Here is a 25,200-nt window from a genome sequence, read left to right as displayed (position 1 = left end):
GCCAGGGTAGATATTTCCCCTGTGCCTGAGTTTTGTTGTCACATGCTTGCGCAACTGTTTATCGACAGAATAAACTCTTTGGATGCATATTACTCTCCTGCGCCTGACTTCTATCACACGCATCACAGAACCCTTTGAATAACCCTTTTTAGTTCCAGGTAGAACCCTTTTGGGATTCATGTATACTAAACAAAAATATAAACGCAACATGCAACAATTTCAACGATTTTATTGAGTTAGAGTTCATATAAGGAAATCAGTGAATTTAAATAAATAAATTAGGTCCTAATCTATGGATTTCACATGAATGGGGTGCAGCCATGGGTTGGCCTGGGAGGGCATAGGCCCACTCACTAGGGAGCCAGGCCCACCCACTGGGGAGCCAGGCCCAGCCAATCAGAATGAGTTTTTCCCCACAAAAGGTTTTTATTACAGACAGAAATACTCCTGTTTCATCAGCTGTCTGGATGGCTGGTCTCAGACGATCCCGCAGATGAAGAAGCCGGATGTGCAGGTCATGGGCTGGCGTAGTTACACGTGGTCTGCAGTTGTGAGGCCGGTTGGACGTACTGCCAAATTCTCTAAAACGACGTATGAGGCGGCTTATGGTAGAGAAATGAACATTAAATTCTCTAGCAACAGCTCTGGTGGACATTCCTGCAGTCAGCATGTCAATTGCACGCTCCCTCAAAACTTGAGACATCTTTGGCATTGTGTTGTTTGACAAAACTGCACATTTTAGAGTGGCCTTTTATTGTCCCCAGCACAAGGTGCGCATGTGTAATGATCATGCTGTTTAATCAGCTTCTTGATATGCCCCACCTGTCAGGTAGATGGATTATCTTGGCAAAGGAGAAATGTTTACTAACAGGAATGTAAACAAATTTGTGCACAACATTTGAGAAATAAGGTTTTTGTGCTTATGGAACATTTCTGGGATCTTTTATTTCAGCTCGTGAAACATGGGACCAATACTTTACATGTTGCGTTCACATTTTTGTTCAGTATAGAACCCTTTCCACATGGGGTTCTACCTGGAACCAAAAAGGGTTCTCCTATAGGGACAGCCGAAGAACCCTTTTTTCTAAGAGTGTAATCAGAATATTCAAAGTTGTTGAAAGTGTATAGCACCAGTTGCAATGGCAAAATCAAACCCCTCCAGTGAGTTATCACTTAACAACATCAAAACAACAAGATATGACGACCATTTGTTGTGGGATATGCGAAACACTTTTTTTGTATAACAAAAGCATTGCTACTAAAGGTCTGGGTTTCTGTAGTCTTTTTGTAAATGAACTTATTACATAAGTTCATTTATAGTAGCTTTACCAAAGTTTCTCCTCCACATCCAAACAAAGACAGACTGAAATGTGTTATACGAAAGAAAAGACACACTCCATCATATGAACTATGACCTTTCAACATGGAAGATAGTCTGGGTATTGTAGTTGCCACAATGATCCTGGATCCTGTGCTGTCCAACTGTTTCCTTTACAGTTTTGTGAAGTCTCCTGTATCCTACCAAGTTTAGAGATGCATTCCAACGCTCATACGGGTGTCGTTCTCCTGTTCACACCCTCCTTCAGATCTTTCTGGAAGCAGTTGTGGACCTGCAGGAAGCTTGTGTCACGCTCTGGACTACAGTACCCAGCTATCCCACTTTTCATAGAGTCCCTACTGAGGGCGTACATGGAGATCCCACCCATGGGCATCCCAAAGCTTGCTCCACTTCCTATGCCTGCTCCCCCTCCTCCTCCCATCTTCACCCCAACGGGTGAGGTCTCTCGGGACGGGTCGGTGGAGCGGGAACTAGAACGGGAGCGTCGCCGCCGGTAACGGTAACTAGGGATACGGGAGTAGGGCGAGCTGGACGAGGTGGTCTTGATGAACTCACGCCTCGCCCGGCACCGCGTTTCCTTGTTCTTCTCGATGTAGATGTTGACAGCGAGAACGCCGACGGACTCGGCCACGATGAAGGACAGAGCTCCGAAGTAGAAAGACCAGCCGTATCCATAGCTGGCCTTATTGTCCTCGTCCTTCTTGTCGCTGGGGTCACCGGCATTACTGGAGATGTAGACGATGATGCCGATGATGTTGCTTAGACCTGAGGAGATACATAGAGAAAGAGGTAGAACTGAGAGGTGGACTTGTAGGGCTTTGCCCATATAGTAGCTTAGTGTTTTCAAAAATCTATACAGTATATGTAAACATAAATTAGTGGGTAATGTCAACTGAAAGGCAATGCTAAATATGCAGGGATTCGCCATTGCAATATTGTCAATAGCTGTGTGATGCCACCTACCTGCAGCCACAAACAGGATGCCGGCGCTGAGCAGGATGTTGTTCCTATTGCTGTAGATCCTCCCAGCCCCGGCACACAGTCCTCCCAGCAACAACAAGATGTTGCTCAGGATTGGGAAGAGGCTGGAGGCCCGCACTATACCTGTGTAGTACATAGCAGTTAGGATGGTTAGCATGTTTACAATGTTAGCATGACTACAACATTAGTATGTTTAGGATGATTAGCATGTTTACAGCATTAGCACATTTAGCATCGTCACTAACTCACTATCTGTGCATTTTCTGGTGTCAATCCATTATGGATGTACAGAGAAGTGTGCACCATTTTGGCTGCTATTGCTTTACATGCATGTAGCCAACACATGTAAAGGACTAGAACATTTTAGCATCGTCACTAACACACAGTTTTGAAGTTTATTTTTTAAAAGTTAAATAAAACTATGACACAAGCCCTTTTTTCTTAGTTCTATAAAAATGACAGCATCGTTTTATACATTTATTTTTGTAAGGGTGTTGCCAATACACAGCAGGCAGAGTGCTAGCAGCGGTTAGCACACCCTCTATCAGTCATACTGGAGACACCCTCTGCTTACTCACACCACTCTTAAACACAGCTCTCAGTGGTGTAAAGTACTTAAGTAGTACTTTAAAGCATTTTTACTTAAGTCGTTTTTTGGGGTATTTGGACAACATTTACTCCACTACATTCCTAAAGAAAATAACGTACTTTTTACTCCATTGATTTTCCCTGACACCCAAAAGTACTCGTTACATTTTGAATGCTTAGCAAAACAGGGAACTAGTCCAATTCACACACTTATCAAGAGAAAATCCCTGGTCATCCCTACTGCATCTGATCTGGCGGACTCCCTAACTTATGTAAATTATGTCAATGTTGGAGTGTGCGCCTGTCTATCTGTAAAAAAAATAGTTTGCTTAATATAAGGAATTTGAAATTATTTATACATTTACTTTTGATACTTAAGTATATTTAAAACCAAATACTTTTAGACTTTTACTCAAGTAGTATTTTACTGGGTGACTTTCACTTTTACTTGAGTCATTTTCTATTTACGTAACTTTACTTTTACTCAAGTATGAAAATTGGGTAATTTCTTCACCACTGATGGCTCTATATCAACCCAGGACTTATGCCATCACAGTCTGTCTCTACATAGCTCCAATTACTCTCATGACATCATGCTGTTATGGGCCAGGGCCAAGAGAGTTATGACAGATAAAGCACCCCATGTCCACTGGCTACCATTGAGTATCTATGGGCAACCATTGAGTATCTATGGGCAACCATTGTGTATCTATGGGCATTGTGTGCTTTACACACGATGACAAAGGATGAAAAGACATCCGGATGTGATGGCGGGAGACAAGCACTTACGTAAGATGTATTCCGAGCTGTCTGTGTCATAGTTGTTATCTTCTGGGAAGTGATTGATCCGAAGACAGCTTCCTTTGTAGATTCCTGTGGAGTCAAAAGAACCACAGAAAGTCTGTTATAAAACAGTGCACACTTCACAGAGAAGGGTCGAGAAGTGGATTCCAGCTCATGCAGGTTAGTGGACATTTGAAACATGGCTAATGATTTTTTATATATATACACTACCAGTTAAAACTTTGGACACACTGTCACGATCGTTGTAAGAGGCAGACCAAGGCGCAGCGTGATAGGCGTACATCTTTTAATGAGTACTTTCCAACATGAACAAAACGATACGCGAAGTCTAAAGGTTCACCAACACAAACCTATACAGAACAAGATCCCACAATCAACTGTGCAAAACAGGCTGCCTAAGTATGGTTCCCAATCAGAGACAACGAGAATCAGCTGCCTCTGATTGGGAACCACCCTGGTCAACATAGAAAACACGAGCTAGAACAAAAAACGTAGAAACTACAACATAGACACTACACACCCTGGCTCAACTTTTAAGAGTCCCCAGAGCCAGGGTGTGACACACACCTACTAATTCAAGGGTTTTTCTTTATTTTTACTATTTTTTTTACATTGTAGAATAATAGTGAAGACATCAAAACTATGAAATAACACATATGGAATCATGTAGTAAACAAAAAAGTGTTAAACAAATCAAAATATATTTTATATTTGAGATTCTTCAAATAGCCACCTAACCCTTTGCCTTGATGACATTTTTGCACACTCTTGGCATTCTCTCAGCCAGCTTCACCTGGAATGCTTTTCCAACAGTCTTGAAGGAGTTCCCACATATGCTGAGCACTTGTTGTCCTTTACTCTGCGGTCCGACTCATCCCAAACCATCTCAATTGGATTGAGGTCAGGGGATTGTGGAGGCCAGGTCATCTGATGCAGCACTCCATCACTCTGTCTTGGTAAAATAGCCCTTACACAGCCTGGAGGTGTGTTGGGTCATTGTCCTGTTGAAAAACAAATTATAGTCCCACTAAGCCCAAACCAGATGGGATGGTGTAGCACTGTAGAATGCTCTGGTAGCCATGCTGGTTAAGTGTGCCTTGAGTTCTAAATAAATCACAGACAGTCTCACAAAGACACGGTGGTTGGAACCAATAATCTCCAATTTGGACTCCAGACCAAAGGAGACATTTCCACCGGTCTAATGTCCATTGCTCGTGTTTCTTGGCCCAAGCAGGTCTCTTCTTATTATTGGTGTCCTTTAGTAGTGGTTTCTTTTCAGCAATTCGACCATGAAGGCCTGATTCACACAGTCCCCTCTGAACAGTTGATGTTGAGATGTGTCTGTTACTTGAACTCTGTGAAGCATTTATTTGGGCTGCAATTTCTGAGGCTGGTAACGCTAATGAACTTATCCTCTGCAGCAGAGGTAACTCTGGGTCTTCCATTCCTGTGGTGGTCCTCATGAGAGCCAGTTTCATCATAGCGCTTGATGGTTTTTGCGACTGCACTTGAAGAAACTTTCAAAGTTCTTGAAATGTTCCGCATTGACTGACCTTCATGTCTTAAAGTACTGATGTTCTTGCCATAATATGGACTTGGTCTTTTAGCAAATAGGGCTATCTTCTGTATACCCCCCCCCCCCCTCCTCCTACCTTGTCACAACACAACTGATTGGCTCAAACGCATTAAGAAGGAAAGAAATTCCACAAATTAACTTTTAACAAGGCACACCTGTTCATTGAAATGCATTCCAGGTGACTACCTCATGAAGCTGGTTGAGAGAATGCCAAGAGTGTGCAAAGCTGTCATCGGGTGGCTATTTGAAAAATCTCAAATATAAAATAAATTTTGATTTGTTTGACAATTCTTTGGTTACTACATGATTCCATATGTGTTATTTCATAGTTTTGATGTCTTCACTATTATTCTACAATGTAGAAAATAGTAAAAATAAAGAAAAACCCTGGAATGAGTAGGTGTTTCCAAACTTTTGACTGGTACTGTATGTGTTAACTCCAATAGAGCATAGATTCAGATTGTTTAATATTCACATGTACAGGGTTGCAGGTGTGACTGCAAGGTACAGTGAAAAACGTAGGCTTCGAACTCCAACATGCAGGGGAGCAGCAGGATAAATAATGTCCATAGGGGGCGTAGCAGGTAAGGTAAGTGAGAGTTGAGAGAACACTATACAACAACACTATACTAATTCAACAATGGTTGTACATGAACAATGTCTGCACATTAGAAAAATATATTATGCCTCATGACATGTCACAGAGGAAGTGAAGCTAAAATGGTTCACAATACTCAATGCACTTCTGTGTTGAGCTGTAAAGGCACTCACTAAGTCTTAGAGATTGCATATTTACCGTACATTGGGATTGCTTAATTGTCATAATTAAAAATGACAATACAAATTGATTGCCAAACAAGAGATGCCTATTATAATGCTGATTATTTTGTTGTTACCCCACTGATTACCATACAAAACAAATAATTTAACCTGTGAATTATTCATTTATTTAAAAGGATTCTCAATCTGCAAGGGACATTTTCTATCACTGCTAGGAAATTAGGTATTCTAGCGGTTAGTGTACACAGTTAGACAGTCCATTTTCAATATACACATCCCACCACTAGGGGCAGCAGTGGCCAGGCTAGGTCCTTTTAAGTGCCAACAGGGTTAAGAAAGAGTGATTGCTCACAGGCAGGGGTTGGAACCTGCCTGTTCCAACCTGCAAAATAAAGTTCTGAACTGGTTCGACCCCCAAAAAAGTAACGGTTTATATTCTTCCTTTCTGTTCCTTTTTAAACCTCTGAAATGTTTACATTTAGTTCGACATTAAATTACTTCACCAATCAGTGCGGATAGAGCAGCAGTGTAAAAACAAAAGGGGGTGTCAATGCAGATAGTCTGGGTGGCCATTTGATTCAATGTTCAGCAGTCTTATGGCTTGGGGGTAGAAGCTGTAAAATTTACATTATTAACTGGTTCCCATGCTTTTAAAATAACGGTTCTGTTCCAGCACAGTATATATCACTTTCGTTCCCGGTTCTGATTCTGTTACTACAAATGTTTTGTTATTTTCTGGTTTTCTGTTCTGAACCGGTTCCAACCCTTGCTTACAGGTAGGTGCAAGTTATTGACAGTAAATGGTGGAGTGAGAGGTAAATTGAGTAGCCTCCCATCCCGGAAGCATTTTCCTGTGTTTGCTTGGACACTTTTCATTTGATATGCCCGTGTGTGAATTTAAGTATGCTCCCTCTAATTATCTCTCTCTCCCTCTCTCCTTCCCCTCCCGGAGGACCTGAGCCCTAGGACCATGCCTCAGGACTACCTGGCCTGATGACTCCTGGCTGTCCCCAGTCCACCTGGTCGTGCTGCTGCTCCAGTTTCCACTCTTCTGCCTGCAGCTAGGGAACCCTGACCTGTTCACTTGACGTGCTACCTTGTCCCGGACCTGCTGTTTTTGAATCTTTCTCTCTCTCTACCGCACCTGCTGTCTCGACCTCTGAATGCTCGGCTATAAAAAGCCAACTGACATTTACATTTACATTTTAAATGTAAATTTACTCCTGAGGTACTGACCTGTTACGCCCTCTACAACCACTGTGATTATTATTTGACCCTGCGGGTCATCTATGAACATTGAATCATCTTGAAGAACAATATGGCCTTAAATGGCCATGTACTCCTATAATCTCCACCCGGCACAGTCAGAAGAGGACTGGCAACCCTCAGAGCCTGGTTCCTCTCCAGGTTTCTTCCTAGGTTCCTGCCTTTCTAGGGAGTTTTTCCTAGCCACCATGCTTCTACATCTGCATTGCTTGCTGTTTGGGGTTTTAGGCTGGGTTTCTGTATAGCATTTTGTGACATCTGCTGATGTAAAAAGGGCTTTATAAATACATTTGATTGATTGATTGTTTCTTTTCATGAACATTGATAACCTGCTTGGCCTGGCGGACCAAGCTTACCCTGGACCCTGCCGAGTACACTGTCTGCCATAAGGACACATGCATTGCTTAACTGACTTCTCACGTGAAATGAACACATTTATATCCGATTATGGACAACTTAGGTAGACCTAGGACCCCTAGACGTAGCGAGCTTAGTTTCACCCCCATATTTGAAACCAACTGAGGACAGGAACGTCAGTCTGCACACCCACAAAAGAGTTCTGATGTTTTTCAGCCCTAAGGCACCTTCCATTCAAAGAGTTTGACTCTTGGTTAAGAAAATGTTCTCTGCACTTTTAAGAGAATAAAACATGGGGATGACATGAATATTGAAACGTTTCTCACTTTCCACTGAAATTGCTGCCTCACCCAGAGGTTGGGAACTCAAGTCAAGTATGCGAATGAACAGGGACTTACTTCACGCTCTGACTTAATTCACTCTAAAACAGATATCAATCATTTATGAGAGACAATAGTAATGTAAACATGTCTTTTAAGTGGTTTATTGGTCTGTGTGTGTTGATTCTATTTCTATGATTGGTATCTCCAAGACACTGCTGATTGTTATTCTTCCCCTCTAATCAGGAACTGATTCAGGACACCAGGTGAGTGGAATCTATGGCCAATCAGTGACTTTAATTGGCTACCCGGACTACTGCATTGACACTTTTTTGCACTGACTCTATGCACACTCACTGGAATCTACCCCCACATTCACACATGCTTACACTGACACTCCAACACACACTACATATGCTCACACAAACAAAACACACTCTCCACATACGCTGCTGCTACTCTGTTTATTATCTATCCTGATTGCCTAGTCACTTTTACCCCTACCTACAGTACATATTACCTCAACTACCTCATACCCCAGCACATTGACTCGGTACCAGGACTCCTTGTATATAGCATCATTATTGTTATACTGTTACTATTTTATATTTTTATTAGCTAATTTTCGTACTTTTTAACTGCGTTGTTGGGAAAGGGTTCGTAAGTAAGCATTTTGCGGTAAAGTCTACACCTGTTGCATTCGGCGCATGTGACAAATTACGTTTTATTTTAAACAATCAAAACTAGTACCATGGAAAAGGGAAACTAGCAGTAGTCTTGGACCTGCAGGCTCTGAGGTGAGTACCTCCAATAGCAGTCATGCCATAAATGTAAACTTTTAAAGACAATTTCCCTGATGTTCATAGATGTGACATTGACAGTAAACGATGTGGATGTCAGCTCAGGTGTAAATTACATTTAAAAGTCAAGTGCAATGCGTTTGTTGACAATGTGTCTTTGATTGAATCCCGGCCAAGCTGATCTCAAATTGCTGTTGTATTGGAGAGAGAGAGAGAGAGAGAGAGAGAGAGAGAGAGAGAGAGAGAGAGAGAGAGAGAGAGAGAGAGAGAGAGAGAGAGAGAGAGAGAGAGAGAGAGAGAGAGAGAGAGAGAGAGAGAGAGAGAGAGAGAGAGAGAGAGAGAGAGAGAGAGAGAGAGAGAGAGAGAGAGAGAGAGAGAGAGAGAGAGAGAGAGAGAGAGAGAGAGAGAGAGAGAGAGAGAGAGAGAGAGAGAGAGAGAGAGAGAGAGAGACTTTCTCCCCTGTCTGTCGGTCGACACAAGTTACCAGAGTCATAAACCCTTCTTTTTCTCTTCTTAAAATGTGATCTTAAATCTAACAATAACCTTAACCTCACTGCTAACATTATGCCTAATCTTAAATTAAGACCAGAACTCAATTTTTACAATATAGCCAATTTTGACTTTGTGGCTGTGGTAACTAGTGGACACCAAGTCTGTTTGCTTGCGAGACAACAGTGCATCCTTTATTACTCAGCATAGCTTTGCCATGGCAACCTCCTCCTGGTGCCCAAGAAGCACATTTCATGCCTACATCCCTTTCACATCTTACTAATGCATTCATACAGGGACTGGTGCGCGTGCTCATGCACATGCATATACAAAAACCACAACACAATGTTTTTAAACCTCAAAAATGTGTTTTGCTAGCTATAAACAGTCTCTCACAAACCCCCTTTTGCTTATTACAAACATCATTCAACAGTTACCTCACAGAACAAAACAACCAACAAGACCCATGCATCTTCCTCATGATCATCAAGAAGTCTTTCTTATTCAGTCTGGCAAGCAACAATAGCTATTCAAAATCAAAAGCCATTCAATAACACAAAGAAAGAACTCATCTGAAAGAGAGATTGATAGTCATTCAACAGGTGTCTATCCATTAAGAAGGAACTAAGACCCCTCCCACTTTGTCGCTCTCTCTCACTATTAAGTGCGTCATCTCGTCTCCCGTCGACATAGAGAGAAACGCAGGAGGGAAGCGCTGGTTAAGTGGGAGTTCTTGTTTGATTTTAAGGCGAGTTGGGAACAAGACTCAAGTCGTTCCGTGCGCGTCTTAAAAGCCTCCCTTGTGCTCTCCCGCAGCGAAGAACATTTTGTTTTACAAGGCACTAAATAAAGAGCTTTCCATTTGGAACACTTCGTTAAAGAGGAGAGCAGTGTGAGGCCAATTTAGTAAGTTATAGTCGGCTACATATATGTTATGTCATGATTGGGGTTGGAGAAAAGGTATGGAAAAGTACAAAGGGTGGAGAAATGGAAAGAGGATTGTGGGTAATGTTGACACTTGACATTGTGTTGCCTAGCTGTGGACATGCATGGAATAGCAATGAGGGAGAATTTTATTTTTTGTCAAACTTGGCTTCTCGCACTCTCTCTCTTGCTCTCTCTCTCTCTTGCTCTCTCTCTCTCGTTCTGTGTGTGTGTGTGTGTGTTAGTATTCTTCTTTGCCACTGAATAATGTAACTTATCAGTCTGTAGCTTGTAATTCATGCTGTTACTCAAAACATATTGACTGTGGAAGTTGAAATGGTCTTCTCCAGTGGCGTTAATATTCTCTCAAGGGAGTCATCGCTTTCCGCTGCGCTTTGTGAAGACACGTTTCAGCACCACGCACAATGGACAGCACCAAACCAGCAGGCTCGATTTTTAGCAACTTCATGCGCACTTGATTCGACTTTGAAGAAACGCCTTTTACTCAATGCTTCACTTGCTAGCCTACAGAAGAAATAAGGCCAAGTAACATTTACCTAACAAATCGCTTTTGTATCATATAGCAAGGTTTGATAAGGAAAATGTGAAGTGAAAGTGTCCATCTTTCCCCTGGCCAATTTACTTAAGTGCACTTCAGTTCGCTTGCAGTTCGCTGGAGAACAATCTATTCATTTCAACACTACAGCGGTTAGCTGCTGCATATTTATTAACGTAGTTGATTTTGCCTAACAGTGACGCAAGTAATATGGAAGAGCTGGCTAGTGGCTACTTCAATTGAGAAGAGTAAATGACTGGGGTTTGGTGGGGAAAAGTAGAGATCCAACATCGATTAATTATCCATTATGTAATTTAGATGCTATATTGATCTGGATGTGATACCACTTAACGGATTGATCGTATTGATTAAGATGTATCGATAGATACAATGCTCAGCACCTGCCTCAAATGGGTAGACAATATAAATTAAGTTGACTGAATCTTTCATTGCTGTGCAACTCTCTTAGCAAAGTAACTTATCTATTCGTTCCATCTCTTGTTGGTGAAAAACATACACTTATAAACGTATTTGCAGATAGCTCTATTTCTAAATCTCACTCATGTTTCCATAGCAATTTCTTAGGTGTAGTTGCCAAGCAACAGCATCACATACACTGAACTGGATGGACAAAGAACCACCGTTTGGAGAAGTGCATCTAAAAAGTCTGAAGTTGAACTCGTAGTTTTGCACTCCTAAAAGAAAGCCATTGATTATAAACGGGTTGAGTAGGCTATGAATTCGTTTTATTGCACACTTCCATACAGCCGTGCGTTATGCATGTACAGTATATGGTAACAAGGCCACGTCATATCCGAAGCAAAAATATCAAGTAGGCCTACTACATTGCATTACGCACAGGGATACATAATGGTATAACGCGCCCACAATCACTGAGTTGACGTGTACGAGTAGCCTACACCTCCAGCTGCGCTTCGCGTTCTATCAAACGCTCTAACAACTTTTCACTCTGTGCATGGACAGTTTATTTCAGTGTAGACAAAAAGGTTTTGTCACCTAAGTGATTCCTCAAACGCCCCCAACACACAAAGTCGTATCATAATACACTATACTAACTAAAAACTGGTGCCACAAGCTAAACATGTACTACTTTTACGCACTTTAATTATTCATTTATCAGATACTTTCCTGTATTAACCAAATGCAAAAACCTCAAAAGAATACACCAGAAAGCTGACAAAGTACCTTCTATACAACAAATCCGCCACAGCCCGGAGTGCGTCAGGTCGCCTCTAGTTTTCTTGGGTTGCATGTCGTCCGTGGTGACATTGGTGGCGTTACATATGTACGCCCGAGAATAGAGCCAGTAGTCGGTCCCAATAGCTATTGTCATCAGACTGAAAGCTGTAAAAGCGCCCACGATGGTCAGCAGTATCTGACACCCACGGTCACACCACGCCATGACGCCTCATAATAATCCACAACCGCTACAAACAAACTAAAGAGGCGCGTGCTCTATCCATATGGCGAATTGGTGCGGCAGAATATGACTGTCATTGTCGTTTTTCTCTAGAACTTTCATGTAAACTTCAACTGGTGTGCTTCTTAATGGTTAAGTTCTGTTGATTTTTCCTTTTCACGCTTCTCACGGATTTAATTCCCCAAAATTCACATCGCAGAAGTCGTTGATTCCCCCACAGGTTGAATTTTATTAACTTGCACGTTTTCTTGATGTTCCCACCCAAGAATGGAATGGTGTTTTTCGATGAGCGAATTGCTTTGGCTACTCAATTGATTTGCCAAAGAGCGCAACATCTTCTACCAAGACCACACCTTATATTCAGCTGACCAATGAGCGACTACAATGATGGGTCTCGAGTCGAGGCATCAGAAAGATACAACATAACAACTAATATCTAATAAGGCAAACCCCCATATCCCATTGAGGGGGAAAAAATGAAAATATACTGAACAGAAATATAAACGCAACAATTTCTAAGATTTTACTGAGTTACAGTTCATATAAGGAAATCAGTCAATATAAATAAATGAAATAGAACCTAATCTATGAATTTCACATGACTGGGAATATAGATATACATCTGTTGGTCATATATACCTTTTATAAAAGGTAGGGGTGTGGATCAGAAAACCAGTTAGTATCTGGTGTGTCCACCATTTGCCTCACACAGCATAACACATCTCCTTCGCATAAAGTTGATCAATGTTGTCCCACTCCTCTTCAAGGCCTGTGCGAAGTTGCTGGATATCGGCGGGACCTGGAACATGCTGTCGTACACTTCAATCCAGAGCATCCCTAACATGCTCAATGGGTGACATGTCTGGTGAGTACGCAGGCCATGGAAGAACTGGGACATTTTCAGCTTCCAGGAATTGTGTACAGATCCTTGTGACATGGGGCCGTGCATTATCATGCTGAAACATGAGGTGATGGAGGCGGATGAATTGCACTACAATGGGCCTCAGGATTTCATCACGGTATCTCTGTGCATTCAAATTGCCATCGATAAATATGCAATTGTGTTCGTTGTCTGTTGCTTACGCCTGCCCATACCATAACCCCACCGCCACCATGGGGCACTCTGTCCACAATGTGGACATCAGCAAACCGCTCGCCCACACGACGCCATACATGTGGTCTGCGGTTGTGAGGCCAGTTGGACATACTGCCAAGTTCTCTAAAACGAGAAATTAACATTCAATTCTCTGGCAACAGCTCTGGTGGACATTCATGCAGTCAGCATGCCAATTGCACGCTCCTTCAAAACTTGAGACATCTGAGGCATTGTGTTGTTTAACACAACTGCAGATTTTGGAGTGGCCTTTTTACTGTCCCAAGCACAAGGTGCACTTGTGTAATGATCATGCTGCTTCTTGATATGCCACACCTGTCAGGTGGATGGATTATCTTGACAAAGGAGAAATGCTCACTAACAGCGACGTAAACAAATTTGTGCACAAAATTTGAGAGAAATAAGGTTTTTGTGCGTATGGAAAATGTCTGGGATCTTTTATTTCAGCTCATGAAACATGGGACCCATACTTTACATGTTGCGAATATATTCTTTTTCAGTGTAGAAATGGTCAGAAAATGACCATAATTTCACACCAAAATGAGTGTAAATAATTCACGCCTGAATTAAAGCTTGTCGTCAAACCTCCAACTCCCATTCATTGGAATTGTGGCCTGCAGACTTTAGACCACTTTTGAGAGTTATGACAACTTAACTGTAATTTCAGGGGGTGAACGGTCCCTTTAAGGTCTGGGCTTTAGCTGGTTCAGCTGGGGTCCACGCAGACCGTTTCCCTTTCACAGAAACACAGAGAGAGAGCCTGCTGGGCTTGGCTAGCTCACTGTCGTTTATGTCCCATCCTTTTGACAGAAAGCCCCCCCCCCCCCCCCCCCCCAGTCTCTGATTCACTTCCTGTGTGTGTGAGAGAGAGAAATGGACCACTTGAACGGTAGTGTATGTGTTGCACATTGCAACAAAATGTTATTTTTATTACTTCTAGTCTCTGGCATCTTGAACTCAAGCAGACAGCAATATCAGAGATAATCTGCGTAACCCCCTCCAAGGGGATTATAGTGGTCGGAGATGAGTTTGAACTGAAATGGCATGGTGCCATCTGTCTCAATGGTAGGCCTCCTTGGTATTAGTATGATGTGTGGAATACAAATGTACAAAGTATTCAGACCCCTTGACTTTTTCCACATTTTGTTACATTACAGCCTTATTATAAAATGTATTACATTAAAAATGTCCCTCATGAATCTACACACAATACCCCATAATGACAAAGGAAAAACAGGATTTTTGAAATGTTTGCAAATATTTAAAAAAAAATACTTTATTTACATAAGTATTCAGACTCTTTGCTATGAGACTCGAAATTGAGCTCAGGTGCATTCTGTTTCCATTGATCATCCTTGAGATGTTCCTACAACTTGTTTGGAGTCCACCTGTGGTAAATTCAATTGGACATGATTTGGAAAGGCACATACCTGTGTATATATAAGGTCCCACAGTTGACAGTGCCTGTCAGAGCAAAAACCAAGCCATGAGGTCGAAGGAATTGTCCGTAGAGCACCGAGACAGGATTATGTTGAGGCACAGATCTGGGAAAGGGTACGAAAACATTTCTGCAGTATTGAAGGTCCCCAAGAACACAGTGGCCTCCATCATTCTTAAATGGAAGAAGTTTGGAACCACCAAGACTCTTCCTAGAGCTGGCCGCCTGGCCAAACTGAGCAATCAGGGGAGAAGGGCCTTGGTCAGGGAGGTGACCAAGAACCCAATGGTCACTCTGACAGAGCTCCAGAGTTCCTCTGTAGAGATGGGAGAAGCTTCCAGAAGGACAACCATCCCTGCAGCACTCCACCAATCAGGCCTTTATGGTAGAGTGGCCAGACAGAAGCCACTCCTCAGTAAAAGGCACATGACAGCCTGCTAGGAGTTTGCCAAAAGGCACCTAAAGGACTCTCAGACCATGAGAAAAAATATTATCTGGTCTGATGAAACCAAGATTGAACTCTTAGGCCTGAATGCCAAGCGTCACGTCTGGAGGAAACCAGGCGCTGCTTTTCTCCTGGCCAATACCATCCATACGGTGAAGCATGGTGGGGATGTTTTTCAGCGACAGGGACTGGGAGACTAGATGAATGGAGCAAAGTACAGAGAGAACCTTGATGAAAACCTGCTCTAGAGCGCTCAGGTCCTCAGACTGGGGCAAAGGTTCACCTTCCAACAGGACAACGACCCTAAGCACACAGCCAAGAAAATGCAGGAGTGGCTTCGGGACAGGTCTCTGAATGTCCTTGAGTGGCCCAGCCAGAGCCCGGACTTGAACCCGATATAACATCTCTGGAGAGACCTGAAAATAGCTGTGCAGTGACGCTCTTCATCCAACCTTGCAGAGCTTGAGAGGATCTGCAGAGAAGAATGGGAGAAACTCCCCAAATACAGTTGTGCCAAGATTATAGCGTCATACCCAAGAAGACTCGAGGCTGTAATCGCTGCCAAAGGTGCTTCAACAAAGTACTGAGATTTCAGTTTTTTATTTGTAATAAATGTGCCAACATTTCTAAAAACCTGTTTTTGCTTTGTCATTACGGGGTATAGTGTGTAGATTGATGAGGGGGGGAAAAAACGATTTAATCAATTTTATAATAAGGCTGTAAGTAACAAAATGTGGAAAAAGTCAAGGGGTCTGAGTACTTTCCGAATGCACTGTATCTGTGAGCGTAGCACTTCCAAGAATGCTGTGTGCATGTGGACATCTTAAAGATGGCTTCTTTCAAAGCCAAGATGTTCAAAATGATGGCCAGTTATTTCAAATAATGACATTAATTTTGTTGGAGTGACTCATGAGTATCTTTGTATAATTTGTAGAACTTTCTCTGGTAAACCTCATCTAAAAATCGTATTTAGCACTACATACACGCTTAGACAAAAAGGTGCTCACTAGAACCTTAAAGGGTTCTTCGGCTGTCCCCATAGGAGAACCCTTTGAATAACCTTTTTTGGTTGCAGGTAGAACCATTTTGGTTCCAGGTAGAACGCTTTTGGGTTCCATGTACAGTAGAACCCTTTCTACAGAGGGTTCTACATGGGACCCAAAAGGATTCTACCTGGAACCAATAAGGGTTTTACATGGAACCAAAAAGGGTTCTCCTATGGGGACAGCCGAATAACCTTTTTTTGGATCCCTTTTTTTAAATGAGTGTAGGGAATAGGATGCCATTCGGGTTCAGTATGGTCCTGGGTATGAAGAGGGGTGAGGAATAAACATTGCTTCCCCCTATGATGTCAGAGGAGATAGTGAGTGTCTAGACAGGGCTTGGAGCAGAGAACAGGAGGGGAGGAGAGATAGAAATCATATTAGGCAGAGAAAGAAAGAAAGAAAGGAACAAAGGAAGAGAGAAGGAAGAGAACAAACCAATCCCTCAGGCTGTGGTAAGCTGCTCAGAAACACAGCTCTGGACTCAAACTTCACTAATATGTGTGTGTGTGTGTGTGTGTGTGTGTGTGTTGTTAATTATGGACACCTCCACCATACAGGAAAAAGTGTCAAGCTGCAACATTTAGGATCTTTTGAAGGGAAACTTCACCACTCTTTAACATCATACAGTGGGGGAAAAAAGTATTTAGTCAGCCACCAATTGTGCAAGTTCTCCCACTTAAAACGATGAGAGAGGCCTGTAATTTTCATCATAGGTACACGTCAACTATGACAGACAAATTTAGATTTTTTTTCTCCAGAAAATCACATTGTAGGATTTTTAATGAATTTATTTGCAAATTATGGTGGAAAATAAGTATTTGGTCACCTACAAACAAGCAAGATTTCTGGCTCTCACAGACCTGTAACTTCTTCTTTAAGAGGCTCCTCTGTCCTCCACTCGTTACCTGTATTAATGGCCCCTGTTTGAACTTGTTATCAGTATAAAAGACACCTGTCCACAACCTCAAACAGTCACACTCCAAACTCCACTATGGCCAAGACCAAAGAGCTGTCAAAGGACACCAGAAACAAAATTGTAGACCTGCACCAGGCTGGGAAGACTGAATCTGCAATAGGTAAGCAGCTTGGTTTAAAGAAATCAACTGTGGGAGCAATTATTAGGAAATGGAAGACATGCAAGACCACTGATAATCTCCCTCGATCTGGGGCTCCACGCAAGATCTCACCCCGTGGGGTCAAAATGATCACAAGAACGGTGAGCAAAACTCCCAGAACCACACGGGGGGACCTAGTGAATGACCTGCAGAGAGCTGGGACCAAAGTAACAAAGCCTACCATCAGTAACACACTACGCTGCCAGGGACTCAAATCCTGCAGTGCGAGACGTGTCCCCCTGCTTAAGCCAGTACATGTCCAGGCCCGACTGAAGTTTGCTAGAGTGCATTTGGATGATCCAGAAGAGGATTGGGAGAATGTCATATGGTCAGATGAAACCAAAATAGAACTTTTTGGTAAAAACTCAACTCGTCGTGTTTGGAGGACAAAGAATGCTGAGTTGCATCCAAAGAACACCATACCTACTGTGAAGCATGGGGGTGGAAACATCATGCTTTGGGGCTGTTTTTCTGCAAAGGGACCAGGACGACTGATCCGTGTAAAGGAAAGAATGAATGGGGCCATGTATCGTGAGATTTTGAGTGAAAACCTCCTTCCATCAGCAAGGGCATTGAAGATGAAACGTGGCTGGGTCTTTCAGCACGACAATGATCCCAAACACACCGCCCGGGCAACGAAGGAGTGGCTCCGTAAGAAGCATTTCAAGGTCCTGGAGTGGCCTAGCCAGTCTCCAGATCTCAACCCCATAGAAAATCTTTGGAGGGAGTTGAAAGACCGTGTTACCCAGCGACAGCCCCAAAACATCACTGCTCTAGAGGAGATCTGCATGGAGGAATGGGCCAAAATACCAGCAACAGTGTGTGAAAACCTTGTGAAGACTTATAGAAAATGTTTGACCTGTGTCATTGCCAACAAAGGGTATTTAACAAAGTATTGAGAAACTTTTGTTATTGACCAAATACTTATTTTCCACCATAATTTGCAAATAAATTCATTCAAAATCCTACAATGTGATTTTCTGGATTTGTTTTTCTCATTTTGTCTGTCATAGTTGACGTGTACCTATGATGAAAATGACAGGCCTCTCATCTTTTTAAGTGGGAGAACTTGCACAATTGGTGGCTGACAAAATACTGTTTTCCCCCACTGTATTTGTTAAATGTGGTGAAATGTCCCTCGACCATTGACATAAAACCATGCAGGAAAGATTACCCTCGGTGGGGGATTGCCTTTGAAAAAGTCCTGCTAGAGAGAGAATCAGTGATGTGCTATTTCAGTGTTTCCCAAACTCAGTCCTGGGGACCCCAAGGGGTGCACATTTTGGTTTTTGCCCTAGCACTACACAGCGGATTCAAATAATCAACTTTTCATCAAGCTTTGATTATTTGAATCAGCTGTGTTGTTCTAGGACAAAAAAACAAAATGGGGGTCCCCAGGACCGAGTTTGGGAAACGCTGAAATAGCACAGGACCAAGTTTGGGAAATGCTGTGCTGTTTAGTCATGGCTTTTTGGAGGTTTGAAGTGGGAGCCTGATTTTCAAAGGGCTGAGTCTCCACTCCCCCGAGTTTAATCAGTTTGAATCCTGTAGAGGTACACCAATGATTAAAAGCAAGATGCTCTTTTAAAATATTTCAGGTAGGCACCCAAGCTGTTATACCTTGATACAAATGAGCTTTTTGATAATTGCCCTGGCAACAGACAGGGAAGACGCATGGATGCATGCACACACGCACGGACAAACACGAACACAAAAACCAAACATAAACATTAATTTAGAGGCCATATGCAAAGGATAATCATTTAGGACTTTAAACAAGTATTCAAGCATTTGGCAGTTTCCCCATTGACTGTTCACAACATTCTATATACATCAACTTTTTCTCTTCATTCCCTCAGTTGTATTACACACTATAAGACGCAGGACATTAATTGTATTCCAATGTTCTTACAAAGCCCTAAGGACGCATTGCTTGGCCAATAGAAGTCTCGCTGTGCATTTCAGCTAAGCATACACAGGCTCATGATTCACCCAGGCGATTTGGAGAGAGATATAATTTGCCCGTGTTCTGATGTGCGCCATGTTGGAGACAGGGCAGTACTCTGAAACTATTATGGCCTCGGGGTCTCTCTCTCTCTCTCGTTAATGAGAGAACCATATGAAACAGAGGAATAGAAAAACAAAGGAAACAGATCAAACTGTTTTCAGCCAAGTTCCCAAGGGATGAGAGGGAAATGCTAACCTAATAGAACACTATTATATTGTAGCTATGGTTTGCACCATGTAATTCTGTGGCACAAACAGTGTGTGTGTCTTTGCGGCTAAGGAGTGCTATCGTTTATATAATTAGTGAGTCCTATTTGGTTGATGTTGTAATTTCCTTTGGACCGTTTTGGAATAATGAACTGAGGCAGTCAATCATTTCACAAATCTGTTAATAATTATGTACATTTAAGAATGATGGAGGCCACTGTGTTCTTGGGGACCTTCAATGCTGCAGAATTTCTTTGGTACCCTTCCCCAGATCTGTGCATCGACACAATCCTGTCTCGGAGCTCTACAGACAATTCCTTCGACCTCATGGATTGGTTTTTGCTATGACTTCCACTGTCAACTGTGGGACCTTTATATAGACAGGGGTGTGCCTTTCCAAATCACGTCCAATCAATTGAATTTACCACAGGTGGACTTCAATCAAGTTGTAGAAACATCTCAAGGATGATCAATGGAAACAGGATGCACCTGAGCTCAATTTCAAGTCTCATAGCAAAGGGTCTGAATACTCATGTAAATAAGGTATTTATTTTATTTGATACATTTGCAAAAAATTCGAAAAACCTGTTTTCACTTTGTCATTATGAGGTATTATGTATTGATTGATGAGGATTTTGATTTATTTAATCCATTTTAGAATAAGGCTGAAATGTAACAAAATGTGGAAAAAGTAAAGGGGTCTGAATACTTTCTGAATGCACTGTATGCTTAGTTGCAGTCAAAACAGCTCATAAAAGTCTGTCAGTGGTATGAATACTTGATAGAACTGTAAAACAGAAACCAGCTACCCTCTGAATGTACACATAGTGCTGTATTGGTATGTACAGTTGAAGTCGGAAGTTTACATACACTTAGGTTGGAGTCATTAAAACTCTTTTTTCAACCAAAACTATAGTTTTGGAAAGTCGGTTAGGACATCTACTTTGTGCAAGACACAAGTAATTTTTCCAACAATTGTTTACAGACAGATTATTTCACTTATAATTCACTGTATCACAATTCCAGTGGGTCAGAAGTTTACATACACTAAGTTGACTGTGCCTTTAAACAGCTTGGAAAATTCCAGAAAATGATGTCATGGCTTTAGACTTGTGATAAGCTAATTGACATAATTTGAGTCAATTGGAGGTGTACCTGTGGATGTATTTCAAGACCTACCTTCAAACTCAGTGCCTTTTGTGAGACATCATGGAAAGATGAAAAGAAATCAGCCAAGACCTCAGAAAAAAAAGGTAGACCTCCACAAGTCTGGTTCATCCTTGGGAGCAATTTCCAAACGCCTGAAGGTACCACGTTAATCTGTACAAACAATAGTACGCAAGTATAAACACCATGGGACCATGCAGCCGTCATACCGCTCAGGAAGGAGACGTGTTCTGTCTCCTAGAGATGAACGTACTTTGGTGCGAAAAGTGCAAATCAATCCCAGAACAACAGCAAAGGACCTTGTGAAGATGCTGTACAAAAGTATCTATATCCACAGTAAAACGAGTCCTATATCGACATAACCTGAAAGGCCGCTCAGCAAGGAAGAAGGCACTGATCCAAAACCGCCATAAAAAAGCCAGACTATGGTTTGCAACTGCACATGGGGACAAAGATCGTACTTTTTGGAGAAATTTCCTCTGGTCTGATGAAACAAAAATAGAACTGTTTGGCCATAATGACCATCGTTATGTTTGGAGAAAAAGGGGGGGCTTGCAAGCCGAAGAACACCATCCCAACCGTGAAGCACGGGGGTGGCAGCATCATGCTGTGGGGGAGCTTTGCTGCAGGAGGGACTGGTGCACTTCACAAAATAGATGGAATCATGAGGAAGGAAAATTATGTGGATATATTGAAGCAACATCTTAAGACATCAGTCAGGAAGTTAAAGCTTGGTCGCAAATGGGTCTTCCAAATGGACAATGATCCCAAGCATACTTCCAAAGTTGTGGCAAAATGGCTTAAGGTCAACAAAGTGGAGTGGCCATCACAAAGCCCTGACCTCAATCCTATAGAAAATGTGCGGGCAGAACTGAAAAAGCGTGTGCGAGCAAGGAGGCATACAAACCTGACTCAGTTACACCAGCTCTGTCAGGAGGAATGGGCCAAAATTCACCCAACTTATTGTGGGACGCTTGTGGAAGGCTACCCGACAATTTTGACCCAAGTTAAACAATTTAAAGGCAATGTTACCAAATACTAATTGAGTGTATGTAAACTTCTGACCCACTGGGAATGTAATGAAAGAAATAAAAGCTGAAAGAAATCATTCTCTCTACTATTATTCTGACATTTCACATTCTTAAAATAAAGTGGTGATCCTAACTGACCTAAGACAGGGAATATTTACTAGGATTAAGTGTCAGGAATTGTGAAAAACTGAGTTTATATACACCTTAGCCAAATACATTTAAACTTCCGACTTCAACTGTGTTATCCGAAAAGTAGTTATTCTACTGAAAATGTTAAATAAATACCTGAATTCCTATAATAAACCCTCAAAAATTCTCTATGTACAACTTGTTGTGATATTGTTTCACTAGAAGCGATGCTAATGCTGGCTGTGGGGTAAGGAAATAAAGAAAATGAAGGCATGTTTTTGGTCAATGTCTCTCAGGATCACTTTTTTAAGTGAATTGAATCACTTTTTGCCAAGTAAAATTAAGTATTTCAAATGTTGGTGTACTGCCCTCTTAATGGCAGTCTTTTTGACCATATAATTATTACAGATTAATATTGACTTCAAATTGCTTACTAACAGGGATGTAAACAAATGTGTGCACCAAATTTTAGAGAAATACGTATTTTTGCGTATGGAACATTTCTGGGATCTTTTATTTTAGCTCCTGAAACATGGGACTAACACTTTACATGTTGCGTTTATATTTTTATGTAAGGCTATTGAGGAAGAGGGCATCCAGGGTCATAGTAATCATAATAGTCCTAGTCTGAGGTCTGTCTCAGCATTCCTGATCAACAGCTGGCTTGAGTAGAGTCGAATAACGCATCCCCCCTCTCCTTTCGCCATCCCTCTCTCTCCCTATCATCCCTGATCCCCCCTCACCTTCTAGCCCCCTCTCCTTCTCATTCCCTCGGCAGACTGTTCTGAGACTGTTAGCTCCCTCGGCAGACTGTTCTGAGACCTGTTAGCTCACCTTGGCAGACTGTTCTGAGACCTGTTAGCTCACTGGTGATTTTGAGGAAGTAAACAGAAAGCTGATCACCATCTATTCCAGATGGGTGGCCACAGTTGCGCTGACAGAGGGCCACGATGTCCCCACGGTGAAGCTGACGGGTGTGTATAGGGTCCTGACGTCGCCCTCACATTGATGATTACTGTGTTTTAATAAATGTGTGTGTGTGTGTACATGCACGTCAGGTACATGCTAAACATGTTAGAGTTTAGTGTGAGTATCCTCTGACCTTCTGTTAAGTTCTCCTGTCATCCATAGGCGAGGACTGAGGCGTTACAGATGAAGAAAGGGACCCAGCTGAGAGATATAACTTTTCTGTGTAAAAAGAGCTCATTGCAATAATGATCACTCAGTCGAATGGTTGATATTTCACCCAAGATAGTTTTTTCCTCCAGTTGATATGTTTTGGACAAATATTTGAATGTCTTTGTTGAGACCGTTTCTTTTGTTTAACATGGTAAGTATAGAATGATCACAAAGTAGATGAAATAATGTTTTTCCAGTGAGACTGAATGATGCTACTGTAGATGCAGCTCTAACTTGTATCTTTCTATAACCAACACTAGATGGCAGTGTAGTACAGAGGCACAGTGCCACAGCTCCCCATCTTCTGCATGTCTGTACTGAAGTCATCATTTGGATCTTGAAAAGGTGGATGATGTTCGCTCTGTTAATTTATTTTGGGGGGATTGTTTTAAACATCTGTGTTTTTGCATGTACATTGATCGATTAATCTTATGCTACACAAAGATAAGTGCCTTTGAACACTTTAAGGGTCAAATGGGGACCACTGCAACAGAGTTACATTTTTAACACTCCAAAAGTGTTTTTTGAACACCAGTACAGTGGGACTCATATGTTCACTGCAAATAGTGTACATTTTACAATCTCAGAGTTGAATGTACACCATTGATTTAGCTCATGCCTAAGTTCAAGGTCAGAATATGCATAGAGAGAAATGTGCATGAAAAGGAAATTAAGTTCCATTAAAGTACGCATCACTTGGGTCTGAATCAGCTCCATATGTGTGGCTGCTGCCTCTCTAACCTGGTGGTCCCTGCACGCACGACCCACGTGGAGTTCCAGGTCTCAGGCAGCCTCTGGAACTGCCGTTCTGCTGCCAACAAGGCAGAGTTCATCTCAGCCTATGCTACCCTCCAGTCCCTCGACTTCTAGGCGCTGACGGAAACATGGATTACCACTGAAAACACTGCTACTCCTGCTGCTCTCTCCTCGTCTGACCATGTGTTCTCGCATACCCCGAGAGCATCTGGTCAGCAGGGTGGTGGCACAGGAATCCTCATCTCTCCCAAGTGGACATTCTCAATTTTTCCCCTGACCCATCTGTCTATCTCCTCATTTGAATTCCATGCTGTCACAGTCACTAGCCCATTTAAGCTTAATATCCTTGTCATCTATCGCCCTCCAGGTTCCCTTGGAGAGTTCATCAATGAGCTTGACGCCTTGATAAGTTCCTTTCCTGAGGATGGCTCACCCCTCACAGTTCTGGGGGATTTCAACCTCCCTACGTCTACATTTGACTCATTTCTCTCTGCCTCCTTCTTTCCACTCCTCTCCTCTTTTGACCTCACCCTCTCACCGTCCCCCCCTACTCACAAGGCAGGCAATACGCTTGACCTCATCTTCACTAGATGCTGTTCTTCTACTAATCTCACTGCAACTCCCCTCCAAGTCTCCGACCACTACTTTGTATCCTTTTCTCTCTCCCTCTCCTCCATACTACTCACTCTGCCCCTACACACATGGTAATGCGCCGTCGCAACTTTCGCTCTCTCTCTCCCGCTACTCTCTCCTCTTCCATCCTATCATATCTTCCCTCTGCTCAATCCTTCTCCCTCCAATCTCCTGATTCTGCCTCCTCAACCCTCCTCTCCTCCCTTTCTGCATCCTTTGACTCTCTATGTCCCCTATCCTCCCGGCCGGCTCAGTCCTCCCCTCCAGCTCCGTGGCTTGATGACTCATTGCGAGCTCACAGAACAGGGCTCCGGGCAGCCGAGCGGAAATGGAAGAAAACTAGACTCCCTGCGGACCTGGCATCTTTTCACTCCCTCCTCTCTACATTCTCTTCATCTGTTTCTGCTGCTAAGGCCACTTTCTACCACTCTAAATTCCAAGCATCCGCCTCTAACCCTAGGAAGCTCTTTGCCACATTCTCCTCCCTGCTGAATCCCCCCCCCCCCCCCCCCCACCACCCCCTCCTCCCTCTCTGTGGATGACTTCGTCAACCATTTTGAAAAGAAGGTTGACGACATCCGATCCTCGTTTGTTAAGTCAAATGACACTGCTGGTCCTGCTCACACTGCCCTACCCTATGCTTTGACTTCTTTCTCCCCTCTCTCTCCAGATAAAATCTTGCGACTTGTGACGGCAGGCCGCCCAACAACCT

The 25,200-nt window shown here is 42.6% G+C and overlaps 1 protein-coding gene across 1 annotated transcript; it reads right to left on the bottom strand.

Moving 5' to 3' along the window:
* Positions 1 to 1,547: 1,547 nt before the first annotated feature.
* On the bottom strand, positions 1,548 to 12,203 carry LOC311113464 (voltage-dependent calcium channel gamma-4 subunit-like; the record flags this gene model as incomplete). Its single annotated transcript, XM_084156685.1, has 4 exons — positions 1,548 to 2,104; positions 2,303 to 2,443; positions 3,698 to 3,781; positions 11,987 to 12,203. The coding sequence occupies 4 exons, from the start codon at positions 12,201 to 12,203 to the stop codon at positions 1,548 to 1,550; spliced, it is 999 nt and encodes a 332-aa protein (XP_084012811.1).
* Between the last annotated feature and the right edge of the window lie 12,997 nt (positions 12,204 to 25,200).

This window comes from Coregonus lavaretus (assembly GCF_964263955.1).
Source record: "Coregonus lavaretus genome assembly, chromosome: 40".
NCBI lineage: Eukaryota > Metazoa > Chordata > Actinopteri > Salmoniformes > Salmonidae > Coregonus > Coregonus lavaretus.
The sequence above is the reverse complement of the archived record's forward strand: the minus strand, read 5'-3'. Positions and strand labels throughout refer to the sequence as shown.